The sequence below is a fragment of the Ammospiza caudacuta genome, chromosome 1, assembly GCF_027887145.1.
Source record: "Ammospiza caudacuta isolate bAmmCau1 chromosome 1, bAmmCau1.pri, whole genome shotgun sequence".
Taxonomy (NCBI): domain Eukaryota; kingdom Metazoa; phylum Chordata; class Aves; order Passeriformes; family Passerellidae; genus Ammospiza; species Ammospiza caudacuta.
Window position 1 is genome coordinate 10818593 of NC_080593.1, and position 25787 is coordinate 10844379.

Genomic DNA, 25787 nt, shown 5'->3' on the forward strand with positions numbered 1-25787 from the left:
TATTAATTAAAGTAGCTTTTGAGAATGAAGCATTATTGAAAATTCTTGATGCAAATATTTTTAGTCATAACTAGATAATACTAAAAATGTCTTTTAACACAGTTTCTGAACCCATCACTGACCCAGTTCTAGCACAGAGACCCCAAACCACTTTTTCTGAAGTTGCAGGGCAGCTCTGAGCCATGCCACGTTCCTCACTCCTGGTTCAGTGTATTTACCCCAGCACAGCATCCTCCATGAACACCAGACAGACAAATTATTTTAAAGGGTGAGTGAGGCCAGGGACCTTCCCCCATGGAGAAGGATTCATTCCATCAAACTTGAAGCATCATGGAAATTTTTACAATTTCAAATTAATGAACTCTTACAGAAACTCACAAATTAGACTGTGGTTTTAATTATGATCAAACATGTTCTTCATTTTGTTAACTAGATTTTTAACTGCTTGAAAATAACATAATTTATTTTCTCACTCTAGAAGCACAAAATAAATTCGAAAAACATATAGTCTTGCTCAGCTCAGCTAATGAGAGTACTTCAGTGCAGTGAAGCACAATGATTATGGAGAACGGCACAAGAAAACCATCGAGCTGAAATTAGACTAATCTATAAACTTACTTTTCATGTAAGCTTCCACCAGAATCAGCGGATCACCAAGTATAAAATACAGTTAGGAAAAGCAGATTTTTTTTCCTTTTTTTTAACTTGAGGTATTATTATTTAGAAACAATTTGATAACAATTTTAATAATGACACAAATACCACAATCCACACTTTATAATGATCAGTAGAATTCACTATTTTCCTAACTGGGCATTTGATTAGATGTATCATAGGAAATCATTAGCATGCAGAACAATATCTTTGTCTCTGGAATTTAGTCCAGAGCATACAAAGTTCAGGTTTTCATGACTCACCTCACCAAGATGAGAATCTCCTAAGGGTCCCTTTGTTTCTGGATTAGCAATAATGATACGTACTCCTGGCAGGATCTGTTGAAAGAAAACATGAGGCAGTAAGAAAGCAGGTACCACCTTACACAATTGTTTGCTGATGCTTTGTCCCCAAAGAACCTTCATTACAAAAACTACAAGAAATCCTTAACAATCCTTTGAAAGTTAAAGTAGACTTATAGTGCAAAAAATATAAAATAATCCACAGATATAAAAAATTCTGAGATAATTGGGAAATATGACAAAACTGCTTCTCTTTGTGATTGCTGTTCCATCAAATAACCTCCTCAGAAATGAAATGTTCACCTGCAGAACAAAAGTCTGACCAAATAGCCCCTGTCTCTATGAGAATACATAGTACGATAGGAAAAACCCCAATGAACCTTTGGCCTAAAACAAGGAGAAAGCCAGAGGCATCATGCAATCTCCCAGAATAACGACCTGCTGTGAGAAATGCCTATTTTATGATTGGCTTTTTGCAAATATTAAAATGAACATTATATGTGTTGTGTTAGAAAGCTATGCTGTATTAATTCTCTTAAGTAGTGTGTTAAATATAGTTTTAGGTTATAAAAAATGTTAAAATAGAGACTATGCTATGTAGGATACTTTTTTTAAAGAAAGGACTTGCAGTGAGATAGCAGTCACAGGGCACCTGAATATTTCAGAGAAAGAGAATTTATTGCTCCATTATCAGGAGAAATGAACTTCTTCCTGCCTCGAAGGCACTGTCAGGATTCAGAGGAAGAAGCTGAGGATGACCAGACAAAATCTGTATTTGATTGGAATTTATGCATCATGTATGAGGTGTATGGATATGCAACAGGCTATTGTTTTTAAGGGTTAATCCTCTGTTAATGGGTGTCCTTTTTTGGGCTCGTGCTGCCCAGAAAAAGGTACCCAGACATCCATAACTCTTTGTCTTTATTGTCTCATATTGTCCTAATTCAAATTGTCCAAATTATTATTACTCTAATTGTATTACTATTTTTATAACTATTTTATTACTATTAAACTTCTAAAATTTTAAAAACAATTGATTGGCATTTTTCACATCTGCCAAAGTCCTCATGCAATGGACATTCAGCAACTACAGAGGTGGATGCTGAGCCCTAGAACAGAAAATGGAGCATCCTCTGAGCATCAATGTCTGCAAAGCCGTGCACAGAAAGCTTCAGATGAGCACCCAGAGCACCAGAGGCTGCCCCTCTGTCCTGCCCCTGTCCCCAGAGGATGCCCCAGCAGGGACAGTCCCTCTGCAGTGACCAGTGAGCTCAGCTTTGGCCATCTCAGACCAGCTCCCACCACAGTGGGCTCTGCATCCATGGCACTGCCTGCACCATTTGTCAGCTGCCTCAAGAATGACACACAGGGAATGAAAAAACCTTCTTTTTGCATAAAAGAGGGAATTGATTTCTGCATTAAAGAGCAAGGCACAGGTTCTGAGAGAGCAGTAATGCATCAGTTACTGCCATCATGCTGTAACCTCAACAGTAAAGGAAGGACATCAATCTGCACAGCTAATAGTGCCTTCCACAGTCCTACATTCATGTAAAAATGAACAGAAATGGATATTTGCTGAAAATATGACCATGAAAGTTACACTTAAATCTTCTTTAAGTACTTACTTTTCCAGACTCCATGAGAGGCAAACTATGTGGAGATCCTCTTTCGACTAAACGAACTCTGTAAAATAATATGTATGATTCACAGTTGTGTTTATTTGCTTTTTATTAACATTTAATTCTGAAAGGAATGGTTAATGGTTGCAGAGTTTAATTTATTTTTGCAAGAGTTGAAGCTTATATCCTGTTATGTGGAACATAATCAGACCCAATATGTAAAATTAGTCAAAATTTAAGGAAGGAAAATAATGAAAAAAAGATGTGTGTGAACTTTTTTTTAAATAATAAATTCTTCAAATGTAGTTGGTGCCTTCTATTTGTTTTTGATAGACTTTTGTAAATGGAATTCCACACACAAGAGGGATCTAAAATATTGATTTCCCACAAGAACATCATAAAAGCCAGGGCACAGACACAAAAGCATGTGAGCTGAGTGAGCAACCACATTCCACAAGTAGCTGACAGCTAAAATCAAAATCATATCAAAATAACTCATAACCTGGCCTTAGCTCCAAATCTGCATTTGCAATCTTTTAATTATTTTCAATGGACAGGAGTTGATAAACATTTTAATATTTAAAAAAAATAATTTAATGAAAAATGTTATTACTGCTGAGATCAGATCCATTCTCAGAGTGTGACTTTCTTGTGCTCTCTTCCTTTTTTAGATAAGTTATTTCCCCACTAAATCAACTGGAATGTCATCTCTCCTTCAGTGGTGTCATGGTCTGGAAGGAAATTTCCCATTTAACCTTAGAAAAGTACTCAGCAGGGTAGAATGAAAGAGACTCCCAAGTTCTAAAACAGCTGATGATCTCAGCCAGTACATGGCAAAGAAAATTTGGTAACATTTAGTTATTTCTGTATCCTAAGTAACTTAAAAGTTCTAACAACCATGGAAACCTTAAAGTTGCCGCTTTTGAACAATATCCATAATCCACTTAACCAAGATAAATCTGGACTTGTGTCTCCAGAGCTGTTCTTATCTCTTTCCTCCCCCCAGCTCTGTTCATCAGAAAGACAAAACCCCACAATACAAGATGCCTAAAAGCCAACCAAGTAAAAGGTAAAGATGAAACATCAGATGACACGAAAACAGGCAGGAGCAGATAGGTGGTGACCTGGATCCCATTAGGCTGAGCATAAAGCTGAGTCTATTAGGAGCAGTCACAACAGATCTTTTTCTGACTGTTTTGAGGTCTTTTTATAGCCAGAGCATGGCAGTGCTCACTTTGGGAAAGGAGGGCTGAGGCACAGAGAGACCTCAGCCAGAGGTCCCTTTGGAGAACAAAGCTTTGGCAGGTTCAGACCCTAAGCAGAAAGGAGATGGAAAAAAGAGCTTTTTCTCTTTTTTTTTTTTTCTTTCCTCTATTTCTTTGCTCCAAGAGTCTTCTATAAAAGGTGAGACTGCTGAGGTCAAGGCAGGAACAGTGAATAGTGTTTTATCTGCAGTTCTGGGAAGTCTCTCAACCTTGATGAATGGGGCAGGGCTAAGCCCTGAGATATTGCACATCAGTGTGAGCAGCTCCTCTCACTAACAGAAAGATACAACCCAAACACTCAGGAATTTCAGACCTTTTTCCAAGTTGTGTTGAGAGGAAAAGGATGTGAAGTGCCCTACAAGGGGCACTGCTTGGAGCAGGCACAGTTGGGCACTGCAGCCTGACTTACAAGGTGTGTAACAGGAATCACTTTTCAACACTTGTTCAACTGCCACAAAACTCCCAGACCAAGCCTAAAGCACTAATTCCCTCCTCTGTGTGTTACATTGATGTTATTCCGCCCTTGTTTACACTTTTGTGTTACATGTGTCACATGTCTGTGTTTTTGACATTTCCTGCTGAGCTGAAAAGCTGCAGAGCCACCACTGGATTGATGGCAAAAGCCACAGCATCCATTTGTCCATGCAGGGACACAGACACAGGGCAGCAGAAAGCCAGGCCATGGGAGCCTCTCTAGCATGTGTGTGCAAGGCTCAATTAATGCTGCTCCATAAAGGGTACATCTACATCAGCCACACTTGTGGCAGCAAATGGCAACCAAATGGCACACAACCACACAAATGGCAGCCAAATCATAAATATTTAGGAGTATTCAGCAAGGGTTTTAAAAATAACACTATGTATGTTGAAATGAAATCAAATATTGCAAAAGGCAGTTGCTACTAATGCCTGTATATTTCTGCCTTTGTATATATATATTTGTTCTTTAAAACCCATATCAATCTAGAAATAGAGAATGTCTTTAACTGAGTTCTTCCAAACAACTGACATCTCCAATCTTTCAGTAGGTATTTGCAGACAGGCAGCTATTCCTGGAAGAAATAGTCGTCATCTCATCCACTTGGTACCTCCTTTAACAAAGTTATTTTACCTATTATTTACAAACATTTGTGAAATTGAGAAAATCTTGAAAAAAAGACAATTTAGAAAACCTCAGCTACAAGCACTGTTAAGAGTGACAAAGGTCAGGAAGCACTTTATGGAATTTAAGATAGGTTTAAAGAGAATTCTATTTGGATAACAGTAGGAAAACCCTCCAGGGCAGGACAAGTGTAGGTCAGAACTGTCCAGCTGCCCAGAGATACTGGTGGCCTTTGCTCCCCTCCTGCCATTAAGATGTGCCTCCATGAGTTTTGCTGGACTACAGGCCTAGGAAAAATCATAAATAATAAAGCAACAGATTCGATGGTCAGTGGTGTGACTACTAGAAAAGAATCAACAGTGATAAATCAGACAATCCCCTCTTTGCTTTCAGCACCCGTGCTTCCCATCTTGTTCTTATTATCACTGGAGTATTCTTCTAGTTCCGTTCTCCACCTGTTTAGTTTAACCTTTCCTGATTTTTTAGCACATGGTGATCCACAGAAGGTGCAATTTCTCACTTTCCAGCTCTGTTAAACCTCTCCCACTCTGTGCTTCCCACCTCACATCCCTACAGAGTTTTCATGGCACTGCACTAAACATAGAAACAGCGTTTCCTGGAGGTTTTCTGTGAGGGCCCTCTTAGCACCCAAAACCTTGCATCCCTTATTGAAAAGTTTCTGCTAAGCTCACAGTTCATTGGGGAACACACTGTTAAACCTCTAACAAATCCAAAAATAATAAAAAATGTTTTGCCACAAAGATATTTCAAAAAAATATAAGTAAAACATGAGATTCTGATGTTAGCAACTCTCATGTGCATTCCTAATTTTAAGTGCTTAGCAGTCTCATTAACTCTACTATGACTAGATACTGTGAATAAATCATGGGCATTAGGCAATAATTTTTAAAATGCATTTTATTGTGCCTCAGCATAAAAAAATTCAATTGTTCCCACTCTTCCTCAAGAGATTTCCCTTTTTCCACTGAAAAATGCAGACACAATCAAAAACTTCTGTGCTTCCCTCTTGAGCAAACAGCATCACTATCAAGACTGCTCTGATAGCAATAAAAAAAATGCAGAGCCCAGGGCCCATCAGACCCCTAAAAACAACACTCTTGAATTACCCAGGTGATGCTGGCAACGAAGCACACAGCTCCCTGCAGCCTCCCCGGGACAATGGCAGCAATCCCTCTCCAAATTCCCAAATAATCCCAACCCACTCCCAGGCAGTGCAGCTCCAGGAAGAGCAGGCCCTGTTTCTCAGCAGGCTCCAGAGCTCTTTGTTGGGAATGCAAACAATCTCTCACAAAGTGAGCCCAGAGCCTTCCTGCTGCTTTCTGCTGCTGCCCAGTCCTGCTGGGAAGGGCAGAGGGGAACATGGCACTGGAGCCAGGCTGGCAAAGAGCCTGAAAATCAAGTGGATGGGAGGAAAAAAAACATGCTGCCCTTGGGTGTGAAAGCTGCTTCTGCACCTTCTGGTGGTTTGCAGCCAAGCTGAGGGGGAAAACAGAAATGAGCCACACAATGTGGGGCAGACACAGGGATTCTCCCCCACTAAATTATCACATTGGAAGGGGGGACAGAAGATGTTTAAGAATTGTTTCACTGTTGCAAAGCTATAACCAGGGATGAAACGCGATGAAACTGTAATATTTACACAGAACAGCATAGAAGAGTATATTTTTCATACATTTTTTCCACTGGTTCCTAAGAACATTTTCTTAAAAAATTCTCTCACTGGAGCTGTAGAGTTGAGAAAACTGTTTCAAAGTCTGATTCCTGGGATTTAATCGGGAATGCAGCTACACCCCCATTATGTGCCAATTTCTTTTCTTGTTACAATTTAATATCTTGAACATATTTCATCTTCTTTAAATCAAACACTTACTATAGAAAAGTAGGGCTGAAATCTGATTTCAGAACAGGAACTGGCCAGCTATAACTAACCAGGCACTGCCAGCACTGTGCAGCAAAGGGGTATCAAAATGCAGCAACAATGTCTCTCTGAAACTGAAAATTTTGTTTATGCTCCATTTTAGATCTGGTTCATTTGGTGATGAAAACTCTCCAAAATACACTGCACAGCTTGCTAGTGCTCCTCACTAATCAGAGAGTTTGTCAGCAGAGCTATTAACTCTTGCCTTGGGAATCTGCAGGGGCTGGCACATGCAGAGTGGTACAGAGCAGGACTACAGTGCCAAAACTGGGCAATCCTTCAGAGCTGGCTGTGCTGCTGCTCAGAGAGAGTTTGGATTCTGTGATTTTAATAGAGATGGAAAGAAGCTATGAGGTCATCAAAGCCTTGCTGCCTGCCAAAAAAAGGCTGCTCCCTGCAGTGCACTTCTGAGTGCTTTGCCTACTTCTGTTAGAGTATTTCAAATGATGGGGCTTCTTCCACTTCCTTTCAGGCCTTATTTCTCAGATGAATTTTATTTCAAATCCAGGAACCTTTTTCACTCTGTGATGCTTGGCATGAACCAGTCTCAGCTTCCTCTTATTATTTCTACCTCTCCACATCCAACTCAAAGGAACTTTTCCCCAGTGCCCCCATTCTCTTTCAATACAACTCATTGCCTTATGAAGAGATTGCCATTTACCCTACCACTTGGCCAAACCCCATGTCTTGAACTTTTGTCTGTTCTTTATAGCCATTCCCTCAAGCTGTGCCATGGTAACTGCCCTCTTCCTCCTTGCCTGTGTGCCAGCATCTTCTGTCAGCCAGGCTTGGGCACTCCCATCATCTGCAGCTCTGATTTATTTCCCTGCCTCTCGCACCAAGCCCTCCTCCTGCCTGGAGCAGCTCTCAGACCATGGCACAGCTCAGACCATGGCACAGCTCTCACACCATGGCACAGCTCTCACCCATGGCACAGCTCTCACACCATGGCACAGCTCTCACCCATGGCACAGCTCTCAGAACATGGCACAGCTCTCACCCATGGCACAGCTCACACCATGGCACAGCTCTCACCCATGGCACAGCTCTCACACCATGGCACAGCTCTCACCCATGGCACAGCTCTCACACCATGGCACAGCTCTCAGACCATGGCACAGCTCAGACCATGGCACAGCTCTCACACCATGGCACAGCTCTCAGAACATGGCACAGCTCTCACCCATGGCAGAGCTCAGACCATGGCACAGCTCACACCATGGCACAGCTCTCACCCATGGCACAGCTCTCACACTATGGCACAGCTCAGACCATGGCACAGCTCTCACCCATGGCACAGCTCTCACCCATGGCACAGCTCTCACACTATGGCACAGCTCACACCATGGCACAGCTCTCACAGCATGGCACAGCTCTCAGACCATGGCACAGCTCAGACCATGGCACAGCTCAGACCATGGCACAGCTCTCAGACCATGGCACAGCTCACATCATGGCACAGCTCTCACCCATGGCACAGCTCTCACACCATGGCACAGCTCTCACCCATGGCACAGCTCTCACCCATGGCACAGCTCTCACACCATGTCACTGCACAGCCATGCCAGCCTGGAAGCCCAACTCTTTGGTCTTTTTCACACCAGCTATTTTGCACTCTGATTTCTTTCAGCATCTGTTCTTGGATGCTGCCACTCTTGAAAACCTCCAGCAACAAAGCCTAGAGGAAGCCATACAGGATGTGAGGAACACATAACCCAATGTATTCAAGCCCCCTCCTTGCCCACAGACTTTCTGTGGCTGAAAGCAACAGCCAATGGTCTCTGGTTTCATTCCAGCCCTGTTTCTTAAGTTTATTTACTGACCATCATTTACATTAAAAGTTAAGCTGGTGGGGAGAAAGTGGATATTTTCTTATCCTGCAAGATAGTGATGTTTTTAAAATTTTTCTGTATTAAACTGGAACAAAGAAGTTAAATATGTACAGAAGTTGTAAATGGAATAAAAAAAATGTGGCAGGTCAGAAAAAGAGCTTATTTATGGTTAATATTTCAGCGCATTTTGTTTTGAAATTAAATTAATTAACTCTCCAAACTGAAAATTATTTCACCCACATCATGAGCAAACATTTAAAACTTAATGTACTTTGACCACTTTGAAAACTCTTCTTCCTTAAGCTGAAAAGGATCTGCCCAAACTGACTCTTAGGAATTCAACACAATGGTCTTTTACAGTGAAAAAAGGGGGCAACTACCCAATTCATTAGAAACTGTAACCAAAACCAAATTGCAAGTCATTTAATGTCAGAGACCTCTTATGTGGCTACATCCAGAGTACACTGACTTCCCAGGGCTGCTGCAGCCTCTTCTTATTTTCTGTAGGTAACCATGGGTCTGGACTGGGTCAGGGCTCTTTGACACTCAGGACTGTCAGTGCATTTTCTCTTTATTCAAATAATAAAATGTTTCTATGTAAATGATTCCAGAATTAACAAGTCAATGAGCTCATTCTCCCAAAAAAATGGAAATATAGATCAAAGAACATAAGCTCTGCCTTCCAAAATAACAGGCAGGTTCAAATAGCAAATCAGAAAAGTAGGAAAATTGCACAGCTGAACACAGGCTGAAGGGAAACTACAGATAATTAAGACATTTCCCTGCATCATCCTGGTTTCCCCAGAGCAGATTTTCTCCTATCCCATGATATATTCAAATAATGGATAAATACAATTGAGACTGAAAACGGGCCTTGGGACTTAGGCAAACTTTAACCAACAGAATGAACAGCCATTAAACTTTTTGTATGCTTAGGACATATTTTAATCCTGTTAATTTGATAATCAACAAGAATTAGCACTAAATCATTTCCTTTAATGCAAAGGAATCTTTCACTATAGACCTAAATTACACTTCATGTGCCAAACTCCCTGAGGTCAAAAGCTAAGAGTTTCCAATCCTTCAGATGGCTGGACAAAGAAGCAGAAAAAGTTACACAATGATTTAAGACAGTTCAGAAAGCTGCAAACAAATCAAAATGGGGCAGGAACTCTGGTTCAGGAAGGGAACACTCAAAGCTTCACAGATTAAAAAAGCAACAGCAATTTTATCATAAAAGATTGTGGGAATATGTGAAAAAGGTTATGTTTGCTTTCAGCTTTAAAATGTTTAGCTGCCATCACACATTAAATTTGTTTAAACTACCTTGGACACAGTTTAAAGCACAGTATACAACTCTTTCAAGGGAATGCAGTGGGTCAGGACTCTGGAGAATTTGGTCTCCCACCTTGTACCTCGAGCACCATCAGGTGCAGCATCACCTTTCTCTGTGCTTCAGGTTCAGCTTTGCAAAACCAGACATAAAGCTGCTCACAGCTGTTGTCTTTTTACTCAGATTACAAACCTCCCAGGACATGGTGTTTATTACTAATTGCTTTTACAGCATTTTCATAATCACAGCTGAGATCAGATAATTCTCTTTAATGCAATATGCTTTTTCTATTTTATGTAACCCTTTGTCTTCCTAGTCCTAATCTCTAAAGAGACTTTCACATACAGGGAAAAATTTAATTATAATGAACTTGGGATCTAAAAACATCCTGAGCTAATGGAATTAGCTTATTTGTTGTTAACAAATGATGGAAATTATTTTAACATTGCTAATAAAATATTCAACTCTACATTCCCACAATGTAATCAAAGGTGGAGTTTATGAAATCGAGTAATTTTCTTTAAGCTGTCCCATTCTCTTGCTATAACATCCAAATTTCCCACCATTAGCTGACTCAACCTGCATTTTTGGGAAAGAATCTGCACAAAGTTCTCCTTAACAACAACCAGGGACATTTCCTGTGCATGGAACACCAACACATGAAGCTATTTTCTCAAGTGAGAAAATAGATTCATGCGGGTGAGCACTCAGAAGGAAAGGTCAGCAATGCCATGAGCAGCAGAGCCTTGTACACCTGCAGGCCCTGAAAAGGGACTGTCCTGCCACAGGAGATTCCCTGGGAACCTGGGCTGAGCTTCTTGAGACTCTTGGCTTACACAAGTTCATCTCTGCTCACAGACACTTCCATTAGATGCCATATTAAAAAGGACAATTTGGGCTTGAAGGAACATATTAAGATCCATTGAAAGGAGCCATTTAAAAGGGTATCACATCTCCAACCAAATTAGTGTTGTATCCTTATACAAATAAAGAATACTTTTACTATTCAGAGCTCTCCTTCCCAAGCCCAACCATTCCTTCAGTTTTCCTTCAGCCAGAGATTTCACTGACATGAGGAGCCAAGTGAGTGCCTGAGGCTCTCTCATGTAATTGGCAGCACAGCATCCTGTGCTGAATTATTTGTCCCAAAAAACTGAGTGTGTGGCATGGCAAAGGCCCTGTCCTCCTGCAAAGGCTGGCAAGAGAAGAGGGGAACAGAAAGGGGGATGGAGAGCACATAGGAAGCTCCATCTCTTACAGCACAGCACAGTCTGTGGCTAGGGCTGCAGGAGCTACAAAGCCTTGTTCCAAATCTTACATATATTCATTATTTCCCTTTCCAAAGCAGATGCCTTGTGAAATGCCCTCTAAGGCAGCAATGTGGGAAAGCTGCACATTTTCCTCCACTGCTGAAACAGCAAATGTACCCTATGCTGATCACTTGGCACTTTTAAAGAATCAGTGTTTAACATTCCATTAAGAGTGTATACCAAAATGAAGGAAAGCAAATTGTTTCAGAATACTGTATCAGTAAAAATCAAACACCTTACTTGCATAAAAAATGGAAGAATGAAAATTCCATTTTATTAAGACATTCCTGTAACTGTGCAGCTAGACTCATGGCAAAGTCTGGGAGAGAGAAAGAAAGAATTATGGCCTTTAGGTAACAAAAAAAGGAAGACATTTTAATAAATCTTCCTCAGAAATCTGAGCAGCCGGCTTGTTTTATCTATTTCCAGCTTCCATGAGAAGCATAATTGAAAGAGAAGGACCTGTAACACCAAAGAAACTCAGAACACTTCGAAATGGAAAATAATTTTTTTTAACAGTGTCAGACACTCTTCAGGAATAAATATGTAGGTGTATTTTAGTAAGTTGGAAATGTAATAAGCAGTGAAATTCCCAAGAATTTTACTGTGATTTTGTAATTTCAGCAAAATTATTGTTACACTCAAAACTGCTTTGTAAAAAAAAGGAACCATTTTCCATCTGGTTCTTTTACTCATAGTGGAAGAATGACATGCAAATGCTGCTTGCAAACAATAACACAATAACTGTACAACTGCAGTACACCCACCTTCCTGGACAGCTACAGCTTTTTGTTTTCCCTTTGTCTTTGTCTTACTTGATACACAGGACAGTATTCTCTTTCCCCTAAGCCATGCAGGGAAAAATAACTGGAATTTCTTGATTTGTAGTTAATTATGCAAAACCACATCCTCTCTCAAAAACCATATTTGGAGCCAACTCTTATTGTCCTGTTCCACTAAAACCATGATAAGCTTTTCTCTTGAAGATGATTTTATCAAGGAAGAAATGCACTTGTGTCAAGGGAGGAAATACTTCAGTGACAAGTAATCTTGCCTTAGAAAGCACAAAAATTACTTTGTAAGGCTCTCACTCCCCCCTTGTTCTTGGACATTTCTCCCTTTCTTCTGCCCTGCCCAGAAGTTGTGCTATGTCTGGAAACATGAGGCAGCTTTCAAAGCCATTTAAAAGGTATATTTACAAATTTGGTTATAACTCTGGATCCTCATGGGTGAACAGTACAATTTCTTCAAAAATATTTGCTCCTCTTCAGTTTCCCAGGCCATCAGCTTTATTCCTAATCACTGACTATTCAGTGTACAGAGATTAAACAAGTTCTCCTGATGCAATCAGAACAGCAAGAGAGAATCTTTCCTCCTCTCCAGACAGCCTGAGAGTTCTCTGAGGCAGCACTGAGTGTTCACATGATGCTTATCAGCCCAAAAGAACTTTTCTTTCTGGGAGATTTGTTTCCCATAGATCAGAAACAACAGCAGGGGGATTTTTGAGACAGCAGTGTTTGCATGGCAGAAAGAAAGCACAATACTGCTAAAAGGCCAAGACTGTATCTTCTCCTGAGGAAAAACATGAAGAAGGAGGCTTTTGCCAGTACCATGACAAAGAGCTTATACTCACAAATAACGTTCTGAAAGCTAATAGGCAAAATGCCTAAAAGCCAGGCAGTTCTACAAAGAGTCCTCAAAACCAAACAGCATCATTTCCTTTTGCAAATCTTTGAGGAGCTCAGATTTTATTTTAAAGACCTCAGGCCCTTCTCTCAGCTGAGTTACTTCTACCAACTCCATAGGGTGTAAATCTTTTAACTTCCATGAAAAGACTGTTTCTGTGACAACAGTAAAACATTCAAAGAGCTAAAGCAGCACAAAATTACAAAAAGTTATGGGTGATGTGTGGAACTTGGAGTTGGAGCCACCCATATGAGAATATCCCTGAAGCTCAGGGATGACAGGAATGGAGGTAGCACTTGACAATTCCATTGGCAAAATGAGCTTATTGTGTCTAAAGCACTGTGACAACAATGACATGGGAGGTCTGTTTTGAACAGTTCACCAGGTACATGGAGCTTTACACCCCAAAACAACCCATGCCCTCTGCCTCCAGAATCTCACAGCAAGGGAAATGCTGGCTGGGTGTCACAGAGGGCAGGGATGGATTTTAACCACCCCTCTGGACCCCACACAGTGAACACTGAGGACTTTGGTTTTCTCTAACCTTGACTGGGCTCTGTGTGCTGTAACCCACTGCAGGAGCTGGAACAGCTCTGCTCCCCCCAGCACCAAGGGAGAAATCCTCAGAGCTTCTCTTCTGCTACCACTGCCCAATGGCTTTCAAATAGGACAAATCCATTAAATTTGCACAAAAGGTGACTATTTCACTGTCACTTGCAATTAGCAAATCTCCTTCTGACACAGCTCCCCCTGTGTATTCTCCTCCTGTGTGAATATAAAACGTTCCCCTCCACACCCTGGCTGTGCTACAGAGCACTGCTGGGGCTACAGCTCACTAACAACTCAGCTAAGGAGTTATTTTGTGTGGTAACCCTTTAATAAAAGTATTTTTCAAGGTAGATGGATGGAGAAGTGGTTGAGAATAAGGGAAAAAAATCTCCTGTGGCTTTGCTGTTTGGTATTACCCAAACAATGTATACATAACATGAAAGTTTCAGTAAAATGCAGAGAAGGATAAACAATTGACAGCCATAATAAAAGGTTATTTTTCTGCTCCTGCATGAAGTCTGAAATGCTGGAATATATTAAAATGAAGCCAAAGCCTTCACTGATTTCTTTTGACAGAGCCTGGATTTGAGACTGGGCTCAGTGTATAAGCAATCTATAAGAATAAATCCTAAGTAACTGTTTTCTCATTTCTTTGAAATGCTACAAGTGCTCCCTTCTTTTCTTGAGGAATGAGATTCAGAACTGCCAATCTGAGAACACCTCTGCCAGGGAGACAATGTCTGAGCAAGTCTGAAGGAAGTTCAGAGAATTCTGAATGCTCTAGGAATCCAAAATAAAAGTAAGATTTGCTTATTATTTTTAGTACAACACACAAATGACTTCTAAGAAATTGAGTGTGCTAATGACAGACTAAGTACATACAAGGTAATTTTTTTAAAGAGCTACATTAATTTGCATTGGTCCAAGAAGATATCAGTGGCCACATGGGAAAGACACCTATTTTGTACAGCTCCACAGACTGCTTGTTTAATAAAGAGGGTAATCAGAATAAAATAATTGTTCTAATGATGGAGTGGGAGAATTTCAATGAAAGACTGTGGATATCACAATGAATCTCATTCCTCAATTGAATAATAGACAGGCTGACAAATTAATAACTTGAACCCTAATGCACATTTTTGCTTCTGGTCTGTTTGCAATATCCCACACCTGGATTTGAGCCCCTCTTTGGTGTCAGCTGTTTCACCATGTCTGTCTATCCCAGCAGCTCACCCTTACATGTAGCTCAAAGGGAGCTCCAGTAAACCACAGAAGAGATTAATAAATTAATTTTCCCATCTTTATTACCCTACAGACTTAACTAGATGAAACTGAATAATTTAAAAGATCATTTCATGCACCTATTATTTCACCAAAGGGAATACTGAAGTTTGAAGACAGGATAAGATGGGAAGGGATGTCTGCATGTGTGAAACCAGAGATGGCATCAAATAAAACAGAAAACTGTTTACCAGCACTGGCTGAAAGTCTTCATTCTTGCCCAGTTTGATATAAAATGTCAATGCAGTTCAATAAACAGTTTAAATACAATTTGCAGTCAAAATAAGGGGGAGCTTCCTATGTGAAATGCATGCAAATGGTATCTAGATTTTCATCAATACATTTGTGACTTGATTGGTGGCTCTCTCCCCCTGGGAGTCCAAAGCCTCCACTACATCAAAGTTCCTAAGTTGTCACTATTTGCTCCTGAACAAGAAGACTGGTGACTTTTTATCTGCTTTTGGGGGTAGACAGATTGCAATGAATATGTTTCCTTTTACTTTTCTTATCCTTTTGAAAATAAACTTCAGTATCGAAGGAGATCTTCCCTTGCTCTGCTTTGGGCAGAACAGAGGTTTTAATATATTTTTTTAAATGGATAAAGCTTTGATCTAGAAAAGAATATAAGGATGCAAAGGGATGTTTATCTTTACAGGATTTGCATGAAGTTTCAACTTTAGGAGAAGATCAATGATCTCCCTCAGCTGTCACCAGATGGATCCTTCAGCTCACTATTTGAAATTCCCGAGGAAATTCTCTATAAAATATTTAGAATATGAAAGGTACAGATACCTAGGAAAAGAAATTCCTATGTTAAAAATCTGAGAAACAATTCAAAGAAGTAAAAATATGTCAACATTTTTAATGTAATTTCATTTCTAAATCATACCTACTAGTTTCAAATTCAAGGTAATTTCAAAATATGTATTATCAGATAAAAACAGTAACATTTGAAAATAGCTTTGAATGAGTCTTAAAAAGTATAGTTTAAGATGTTTACAAATATACTGAAACATTTGAGAATTTCTGACCTGCTGCAGAACACTTGAAAATATTTTTGCCCTGTTGATGGGAAAGAAAGATTTAATTTTGTTTATTCTCAGTTTGATGAATTGGCTTGTTTGGCAATAAATAGCTTTTCTACCAAAAACTAAGCTGCTGTTAAGGATGAAGAAGATGTGAAATTTTTATTTTAATGTCAGAAATGTGTTTTTTGCTGGACATTTTACAAGCACAAGTGCATATTGTTTTAGAACAATCCAGATACAAGGGATGCTTGGGCTTCAAATTTAAATTTTTACGGTACAAAAGGATGCAAATGTTGCAAAAGCCACCATCTTTCAAGTATCTGGTGTTTTGGCATTATGAGAAAAGGCTCTCTCTCTCTCACTCGCTCCCTTTTTTATCTTCCAAGCACTTCTCAGCTTTAGCATATTTAGGCACCTTGTGCTTAACCACCTGAGAAGCTTTCTAAGGAGAGCATGACTGGTCAGAAATATGATGGAACAGTCTAACAAGAAGCCTTTAGAAACAGGACAAGAATATATATATTTATTCAATTTATTTTCTCTATTTTGTGGGGGAGGAGGAATAAAATGGCTTTCCCAGAGGCAGAGAAATGCAGCAAAGACCTGAGCAGGTGCTCCTGCCCAGAGCTCTGCAGCCTGTCCCTCCCTGGGCATGCCCTGGGCACACAGAGCTGCACAGGGGGCAGCAGCCAGGAGCCCCTGAGCTGTGCTGGAAGCATTAATCCACCTGCTGGAAGCAGGAATCCACCTCTGTGCTGTGCTGGAAGCATTAATCCACCTGCTGGAAGCATTAATCCACCTGCTGGAAGCAGGAATCCACCTCTGTGCTGTGCTGGAAGCATTAATCCACCTGCTGGAAGCAGAAATCCACCTCCTCTGTCCCTTGGACCTGAGCTAAGCTCCGTGGTCCCTGCAAACTGCACTGCAGAGACACATCACCCACCTGGCAAAACTCAGGAGTCTTCTGTGTTTCATTAAAAGCCTCTGTGGGACTTGCCTGTCTTTGCTCACTGTTTCCTCAGGCCATCCTGAGCACACCCTGATTTGTAGAAAATCAGTAAAATTTTGAGTACAATGATATCCTGTCACCCATCAGCAAGCCAGAGCTGTATATTCTTGCTTTTTGTGCTGCTTAGATTCCAAAAACAGGTGTTTAATGCCATTTGAGACAGCTCAGGGTGCCTGGGACACTCCTTGGGACTCACAAACACCATGGGACTCCATGTGAGATGCTACTTGAGCAGCTGGAGCACCCAGAGCTGCACTAAAAGCTCTCAGCCAGGCAGCCAAACCTTTCTCCAGTGCCAGAACTGATGCCAGGCACTGACCCTGTGGTTGCACCCCTTGGCACAAGGTTCCTGAACCTCCAGGTGAGCCCAGGACCACGGCCAGAGTCCCAGCAGATAAACCCAAGCTGTTAGCTCAAAACCACACAGGGACACACACAAAAAGGGGTTTGAAAAGCTCCATCCTGGCCTAAAAAGGAAACCACCCAAATACAAGGGGAGGAAAGAAACATCTAGTTGGGTCAAACAAGCACCCCTAGATCTCCACACTGATTGTACCTAGCACAGGCATTTTGACCTAAACACACACAAGAAAATGACATTTTCATGAGCTGTAAAATGCTCAAGCCTGTAATTACCAGATGAGCTTGAAACAGTGGTATTGAAACTGGTTATTAATTTTTATGGATGTGGACAGGGTTTGAATAATCTCAAAGAGATGAACTACAGCTGTTTTTTGAAGCAACTAGAGAGTGTTAGCATGCCAAGAAAAAAACCTTATGTTCAGTCTGTTTCAGACTCTGAAAAATATCTTCTAAAATACAAATTATGAAAAACATTTTCTTGCATTAAGTGCACAGTGTAAAATCTTCATATTGTTGGGGGACTGGCTGGCCTGCACAGACTCTGTGGGTTGCTACTCTGTGGTCTCACAGATATTTACAGAGATCTTTCAGATACTGCTAAGTAAAAGGGACATGCAGTTCCACTAAAATGGTTAGAAACAGCAAGTATGAAGAGACTATGTCCAATAGAGTTGTTTTCTCCCTTAATTTATGACCCACTAATCTAATTCCAAATCCTGCAGGACTGGGTAAATGAGGCACAACTTTAAACCATCCAATTATAATCTACATTACCAGCTATGAGAACCAGCTCTAAAGACCATCTTTCATGTTCTGTAGAACTAGTCACTAATATAAATTATAAATATAAATATAAATTAACACACTGCAAAGCCTGATCTTGGTAATGATGCTTACTTCTCAATGACATGCTAAAGCAGGGAAATACTATACCCAGGTTTATGCAACTTCCATGAAGGGTAAATCTTAATTCCTCTCTCTAAACATATTTTTTAATTATTTATAATTTTACTGACTGTGAATGTTACATTCTCTTTCTTATAAGATTTAAATCTTAAGATTTTTTAAATCTTAATTCCTCTCTCTAAACATATTTTTTAATTATTTATAATTTTACTGACTGTGAATGTTACATTCTCTTTCTCTAGAAAAGACCTTTTTTCTTTTCTGGGTTGATTATGACTGTGGACTCTGTCTCTACACTACTGCACTTGCCAGGAACACTGAATTTCTGTGGCTGGGTTATGCAGACAGTAGTGTCCCAAAGGACAGATCAAACCTAAGTGTTATTATCTGAATCACTGTGTGCAAAAGGAATAAAGAAATCATGAGTCAAACATCTTGCAGCTCCTTTCGTCTACCTGCCAAACTCCATGTGCAACAAGACAATCCCTACATGTCTATCTGACCTAACTGTCCAGTGGGTAATTTGGGTCCCCAGTGCCCTTTGCACTTTGATAGAGCCAAAGGTGGGGGGCAAATTCTCTGTTAAGCTTTTGAGAAGGATGAAAGATAAAGAACAAAGAAGCTCCCTATTTGGATAATGATTTTTTAAGGGAACCAGGACTGTTAATTAAGTGTTCACCTTTTCCAGAGTTCATAGAAAACTCCTGGGTTTGTTACAGTTCTGTAAAGAGACTCATGACCAGAGTATTGGAAAAATTAAATATATGTGCATGGGTATCTTTTAAAATGACACCTGAGATCTCGAGCTTGCCTCCAACCACTAAGTGATAAATTTAATTTCTCACTCCTTGTATACATATCTAACACTCAAGATGGAACTGAAAAAAACCCAATTACAGAATGTGGTTGCTCACAGTGGCTGAAGCAAATAATCCATCCCCTCACAGTCCTGCAGCATTAAGAACTGCAGCAAACCAACAATGATCTCCTGACAGGCAAAGAGCTGCCAAGGCAGGAGAAAACTCTGTGAAGCCAAAAGGCCCAAGAGGACTCCAGTTTGTGGGGACTGGCTGGGCTGCACCACCTGAACACAAGTGTCATGGAATCCTGGTGGCAATAAGGCAAGGAGTCTTGTTAGTCATTGCTGTAGTGATGTTAGATGTCTCAGTTTTACCAGAGGTAAAATTAATTAACCAATATAAATGTCTGTGTCTGCTGGCTGGTAGGAGGCAACACAAATAATTTATTATTGCAATGGTTTCCAGGGTCCATGGGGTGTGCTGTAAGCAGCTTTCTTGCTAGAAACTCTGTTAATTGTGTGTATTAGAGAAAAAGAAAAAGGTGGTTCCGACCTGTCATGCCTCAGTGCCCTCATATCAACATACACTGTGGTGGGATCTGGTCCAGATGTTCCCTGCAAACAACAACATCAGCTAATCAGAACCTGAGGGCTGGGAGGAGAAAAGAGTTTTACCCCCCAAATAACCAAACATTCATTTCAATGCTAATTATGCTAATCAAATGACAAGTTATATTTAAGGTATTCATCAATCAAAGCTCAGCTTTACAGAATCAGAACAAGCACTGGAAAAATACCTACCATCAGGTACTTGTCACCTTGGAGTTCAGAAAAACATCAAGCAGTGAGACTACTTAACCAACACATGTCAACAGAGGTTTTATTTGCTACAAAAGGCCAAGTAATCAGCACATGGATACATACAAAAAATGTTAAACACATTTTGCCATATAAAGGAAGGTGGAAATTGCTGAGGAGACACAGTTTAATGGCAGAAGCACATGGTCAGGAGTGTGAAGCATGGTTTACTGAGTCTTCTATACATGCAACAGAGAATATACTTGAAGCTAAAGATAGTAAAGGTAGCACGCATGACATGAACCAATCTGGACTGAAGGTCTGTTGAGCAATTATTCTGATCCTTTTCAGTCTTCCACTGCATAATTTAAACCCTTGCTTTATGTCACAATATTTAGGTACTTGAAAAGAGGCAGACTAATTTTAGTTTCCTTTCATGCAGAGATGATGCAGTCTTTGGGCCTTTCCACCCACAGCTTTTCTGCAGTTTTGCAGCCTGCTATGATCTGCCCTCATCGAAAACTTCAAGCTCATCACCACTGAACATCATGTGAATTCTCAATGCTCCAGGCTAGGGCTCTCTTCTCTGCTGCAGACCTCGTGCTACTGCTAAACACAAAGCTAGAAGAAAAGCACAACTTCATTCTGGAACACTGGCACGTTGGAAATTTTCTTTTCAGCAGAGGAATTCTCCTAAACCTGGTGAACTCCAGATGCACAAACTCCTTTAGCAGTTATTTAGAGGTCTACTACTTAAACCATCAGGCAGCATGAACTCCTGGTGATTTCTGTCCCATTTGGGATGCATTGTAGAGTATAATTCTTCACATTAGGAATGTCTAGGGCTAAATTTTACATTTCTGCAATGCTGGCTGATTGTTCCACAATTTTTTGAGTGTGAAAAATTGCAACCCACACCCACTAATAGCTAATGTTTGTATTTATGGGGGAGAAGTGTTACCACTACTAATTGATACTTACTGAGGAGGTACTGATCATCACCCACCACCAGAGGAGAACAGAGTAATAGAGCTGCACATGCATGTTAGCCTCTTTAGCTTGTTATACACAATACAAGGTACAAGATCCTCTCTAGCTATTAACAACACGATTTTCAGTCTACTGGTAAACTCAGCAGTGTAACAGACTAGTGCTGAGTGGAGAACTTATTTGAAATATATGCAATGTTTAAAAGAAAAAAACAAAACCAAGGAAAAATTGGTTATTTTTAAAAATAAAAGTAAAACTGATTTGTATTCGTAAAGTAATGGAGACAGTCAAGTTTGAAAATCAAAGACAATCACTATGGTATTTATTATTTTCAGCATGAATGAAATAGTTACAATGGACATCTGATATTTGATGAAACCTGGATCCAGATAAAGCTATACTGGACTTATTTATAATTTTAGAGCAGGATCTGAAAATCCCCAAATCTCCAGACTCAATTTCTAGTCTGTCCCACTGTTGGAAGCTGATAGGTGGGTATTGAGGGAACATGAAAATCCCCTACCTGCTCGGCCAGCTTCCCCAGCCTGTGAGGCTATAGCAGCAGGAATAGCAGGGATGAGGGAGAGAAGGAAAGAAGGTAACACAAGACAAAAATAATAATAAAAAATGGGAATGAAGGGTGGGAGAAACAAAAGAGGAGAATGCAAAAAGCAGGGAGTAAAATAAAAAGAAAAACAATGTCAAATACAGGAATTTTACAAATTAACCATTATACCATTAAAGGTTAAAAAAAGTAAAAAATGAGGTGTCAACATTTTAGTAGAGCAACAGAAGAGACAGCTGTAGACTGCTAACCTTGGACAAACAGATTTAAATGGTTTTAGGACACTACAGACAATGTTGTTAGTGGAAAACACATGTCTAGCATACTGATTTTTTTGTTATTGCTGTTTTTGGTTTTGAAGTCATTAGACATTATGGCCCTCCTATTTTAATGCACTTTATTGCATTGCGAATTCCAGGTCTGTAATTTTACTATTAACAGAAGTTTGTAAGTGATGTCCTCTGGAAATAAAAAGTAAGCTCTCTTTTTTGGAAAAAAAAAATTAGCATACAACAGAAAAAGATACTTACACCTTCTTGCATACAGATTAACCTGATCCTAAAGTGAAATAAAATCAAAGCTTGGTGCATAATCTAACTACTGGAAGTTCATAAATAAATGGAGTAACTTGAGAGCCCAAGAAGTCTTCATTCCTATTTATTATGGTGAACAGTGGAATACATATAAAGAACAGTAAAATTTAAAGCTGATAAAACCCATCACCTGTCCACCATGACTGATAACTCAGCAAAGAAACAGAAAATCCTCAGTTGTGAGTAGTCCCAAGGCACTACTATCACATGGAGTATCCAACACCAGATGGATGCTGTGGGATTTGCCCCAGGACTTGTGAAAACAAGCAGCTCTGAAAGCCCTGGCATCCCACATTCCTCTCACCAGACTCCTCAATGCCAGCAGAGTCAAAGAGTGCAGGAAGCTGCCACAGCAGCACCTTGAGACTGGTCTATTTTGGATGCAAAGGAAGATGAAACATTTAACAAAAACAGGATGGATCTGCTTATTGCACTGATGCCCCAAAATGGTATTACTAATAATCCAGGCTGAACACTGCAGTGCAACTGCAAGAAAGGAGGAGAATTACTGAAATCCAGCAGTTATATAATTCATTGCCTGTGACTATACTGCAGGTGCAGAAAGGACTTTGAGAGTACCAGAATCTCATATGGCTTTTAACTATGCTTGAGAAACAGCAGCTGAATTATCAGCAATGTCCTTCTGTGTCCAGTTGCAGCTGAAATACTCTGAAAAGTATTTCAAAGGAAGCAGAGTCTAAGCCAAGACCAGAATGACTGACTCAATTTGTCTGTGCACATTTATTTTGAGAGACAGAGATAGAGAGCATCTGTTATGCTGGTAACAGGGAAAAAACAACACAACTTCTGGAGTATCTGATATTTACTTAGGATATGCCTGGTAGTGCTCAAGAAAACCAAATGGGACATAAAGAATTTTCTGTCTGAAAATGGGTATATCATAACTCACATCTCTTGGAATAAATAAATCTCTGCCCATGCACAGGCTGCCACTGTTGAACCATCCCTGGTCTGAGCAAATCTCAGCAAATATGCCAGGTTTTATTCTCTGGGAAAACACTGCAGGTCAAAACTGCTTGAAGTGGTACTTGTTGTAGTACCAGAGGTACTGCTTGAAGTATCACCCCAGCTGGTGGTACTGCCTGAAGTACCTCAGTGCTTGCAGTACCACCCCAACAAGTCAGCTGTAGGGCTGCCCACCTGCCAGGACTCAGTGCACACCTAATTTCCACTCAAGTCAAAGGCCAAGCTGCATGCTCTCCCCTACTTCCCTCTCCAAAGATAAAAACCAGGAACAAGGCTATCAGAAATCCTAAGGATTTAAAAATAACTGGTTTTTAGGGTTTTATTTAACTGCCTAAGGATGTGGCCTCAGTGTTTACTCTGAGCCTGCTTCTGTTCCAGCGATGCTCAGAAAAGGAGCTTTTGGTGAGCACTTGGCAATGTCACCCACGCAGGCTGGAGCTGTGAAAAGAACTTCAGGGCATGACTCACAGCAAAGGTGGGAAAACAGAATCTGAGGGAGCTCACCCAGAGCTGTAGTACATTGCTGAGTGTGAATCATGCCTCTGACACAGTGCACAGTCTCCTGTGGCACTCCTTGCAAACCTACCCTTTATTACTTTTAATATGGAAGATCCTCAGAGAGTGGGATCTGTCACTAAGTAAAAAGAAATATTAACTTCATGCCCTAAACTGAGTAACAAAGATTTCTTTGCTAGACAGTGAGGAATGGATCCATTTCATGTAACTTCAGCCATTAAAGAAGAAAGTGTGCAGAATAAGGTAGGAAGATCTCCTGATGGTGATGGATCCCATCCCCAGATGGGGGCCTGAGATGTCTCTTGAAGTATTTCTGTGATTCCACTGACTATTGATGGATATGGGATAACTCACCTAACCTTGCAGTCTCACTGAGAGGAGATAGAAAAGAAGAAAGATGAATCCTGCTCTCCTTAGCTTGGACACATTTGTTAGTACATTTTCAGGGTTAACTAAGGAAAATGAACAACTTCTAGAAGTTTTCCCTCAGCTGAAATTGATTAGCAGCTTGAATAAAATGAAAATATTTATTCCAAGTGTTTAAATGGAAATCAGCTAAAATCCTAGAGAACCATCTGTGCTGTTGTAAGAAACCGGCTACTTTTCATATCTATTTTTCTCTCTCTCTTGAGAATGCTAAGATGCTAGTTAATGAGAATTAAAATATGCTAGATTCAATCTTTTCATCTCACTAATCCCTGGACCATTATCTGTGACTATACAGCCTTAAAAGGTCAGATATTAATAGCATTTAAGTGCCTAAAGATGGAGGGAATTATTTATTTTCAAAAGCACATCTCTAGAAATCTAGTCTGCAATGACTACATCAAAGGAAACACTAAATTTGCTCTCAGTTTGAAAGGAAATGAATACAAATGACAATGCTTTAGCCTGTCAGTGATCACAACCTGGAAATTAAGATAATTTGGTAGACTAAGATTCTTTTGTACCAAAGAGATTATCACAATGATTTCTTTTTCAAGGTAATCTTTAATGAAATGTTAAATTCTGCTATACACACACAGACACACAGAATCACACACACACAGATACACCCACATGGATGTACACAACTTCCTCCTCTTCTTTTTGCAGAGGTGAACTGTAAAAGCTTTCTGGAAGAATCAGGATACCTTTCCCTTTAAACATTTGAGCCTGGGATTTGTCCACAAAACTGGAAATCAAGAAGTATGACAGAAAATATCCAAGTTGTATTAGAGGTAGCCTACAGAGAAGAAACCTGGATAGGGGTCAGCAGCTGAATCCTGGGATATGTTTAGTAAGGTGAGTAGTAGATACACATTTTAGAAGCACTGCAGACCAGGCTGGATCACCATTATCCCTGTGGAAGTTGGTGTTTCAGGAACCACGTGCTGATCTCATAGATGACATAACTTGGAAGAAAAAAGCAAAGGCAGATGCTATTGACTCAGATATCTTGAGAAGCAGTTTTATGCAGTGTGAAGAATCCAGAAATCATAACTCATTTCTGGAACATATTGGAGACAATACTAATTGCAGCAATACTGTAGATGAGGGATTAAAATTTAATTTGTTCCTCAGTTGAGAAAAGAGAATAGCCCACTATTCTGGAATGCCACTAGCCATGAAGTTCCAGACAATTTGGAAAGAGCATTTAATCTAATTCAGTATCCAGTCCCTGGCAATGTCTACTGCCAGATGCTTCAAATCATGTAAGCCTCTATCTTTACAGTCTCCACCAAAATAACATGTTTTGGTGTAAAACCTTTAGTAATTTTTTGAGCTTCTTTAAAACTTGCCAAAAAAGCCTCAGCTCAAATGCTTTAAAAACAATTCTGCTTGGGAAGATAATGTTGCTACATATAGCCTGTCCTGAAGTGGCTTTTCTCCATTCCAGCACACCAATCTTTAGGCAGTGTTTGGCTTTTAGTTAGTCCTGTGAACTGAGATGCCACATCTGAGTAGAACCCAACAAAGTCTGACATTAAGCTATACAATCAGCCAGGCTGCTTAACCATCTCACTCAAGGCTCTCATTCTGTGCTGTTCCTAAATCCATAGGCACTATTATTGCCAATATTCCTTCAGAGATTTAGCCACTTTTACAGTTTGATTCAATGGCTCTTTCAAGAATTTCTGTAAAGAACCATCTAAGAAGCAATCTTCAGCTAAGGGGTTAACACAATCAGAAGGCAGATATACAGTCAAGTCATAATCCAGCCTGACTCCATGCTGATTAAGCCTTCCAGCTTCTCTGAGTGTAGCCACTTCCCTGCATGTCTGCAGTGGGCTGACCCAGTCAGCAGCTCAGCACTCACCCAGCTCCCTGTGGGACAGGGAAAGCAAAGGAAGAGCAAAAGTGAGAAAATCCACAGGTCAA

At 40.2% G+C, this 25787-nt stretch overlaps 1 protein-coding gene across 2 annotated transcripts in view; it reads right to left on the reverse strand.

Annotated features, from left to right (window-relative positions):
• The window catches only part of DIP2C (disco interacting protein 2 homolog C), a 311802-nt gene that overhangs the window by 10143 nt on the left and 275872 nt on the right, over positions 1–25787 (reverse strand). The window contains exons 33-36 of one of the 2 annotated variants that reach the window (XM_058800269.1): positions 21289–21318; positions 19531–19592; positions 2582–2639; positions 918–992 (exon numbers count right to left, since the gene is read on the reverse strand). In XM_058800269.1, coding sequence (XP_058656252.1) covers positions 918–992; positions 2582–2639; positions 19531–19592; positions 21289–21318 — 225 coding nt within the window. The remainder of the gene's footprint in view (positions 1–917; positions 993–2581; positions 2640–19530; positions 19593–21288; positions 21319–25787) is intronic. The other variant, XM_058800262.1, reaches the window with a different exon arrangement.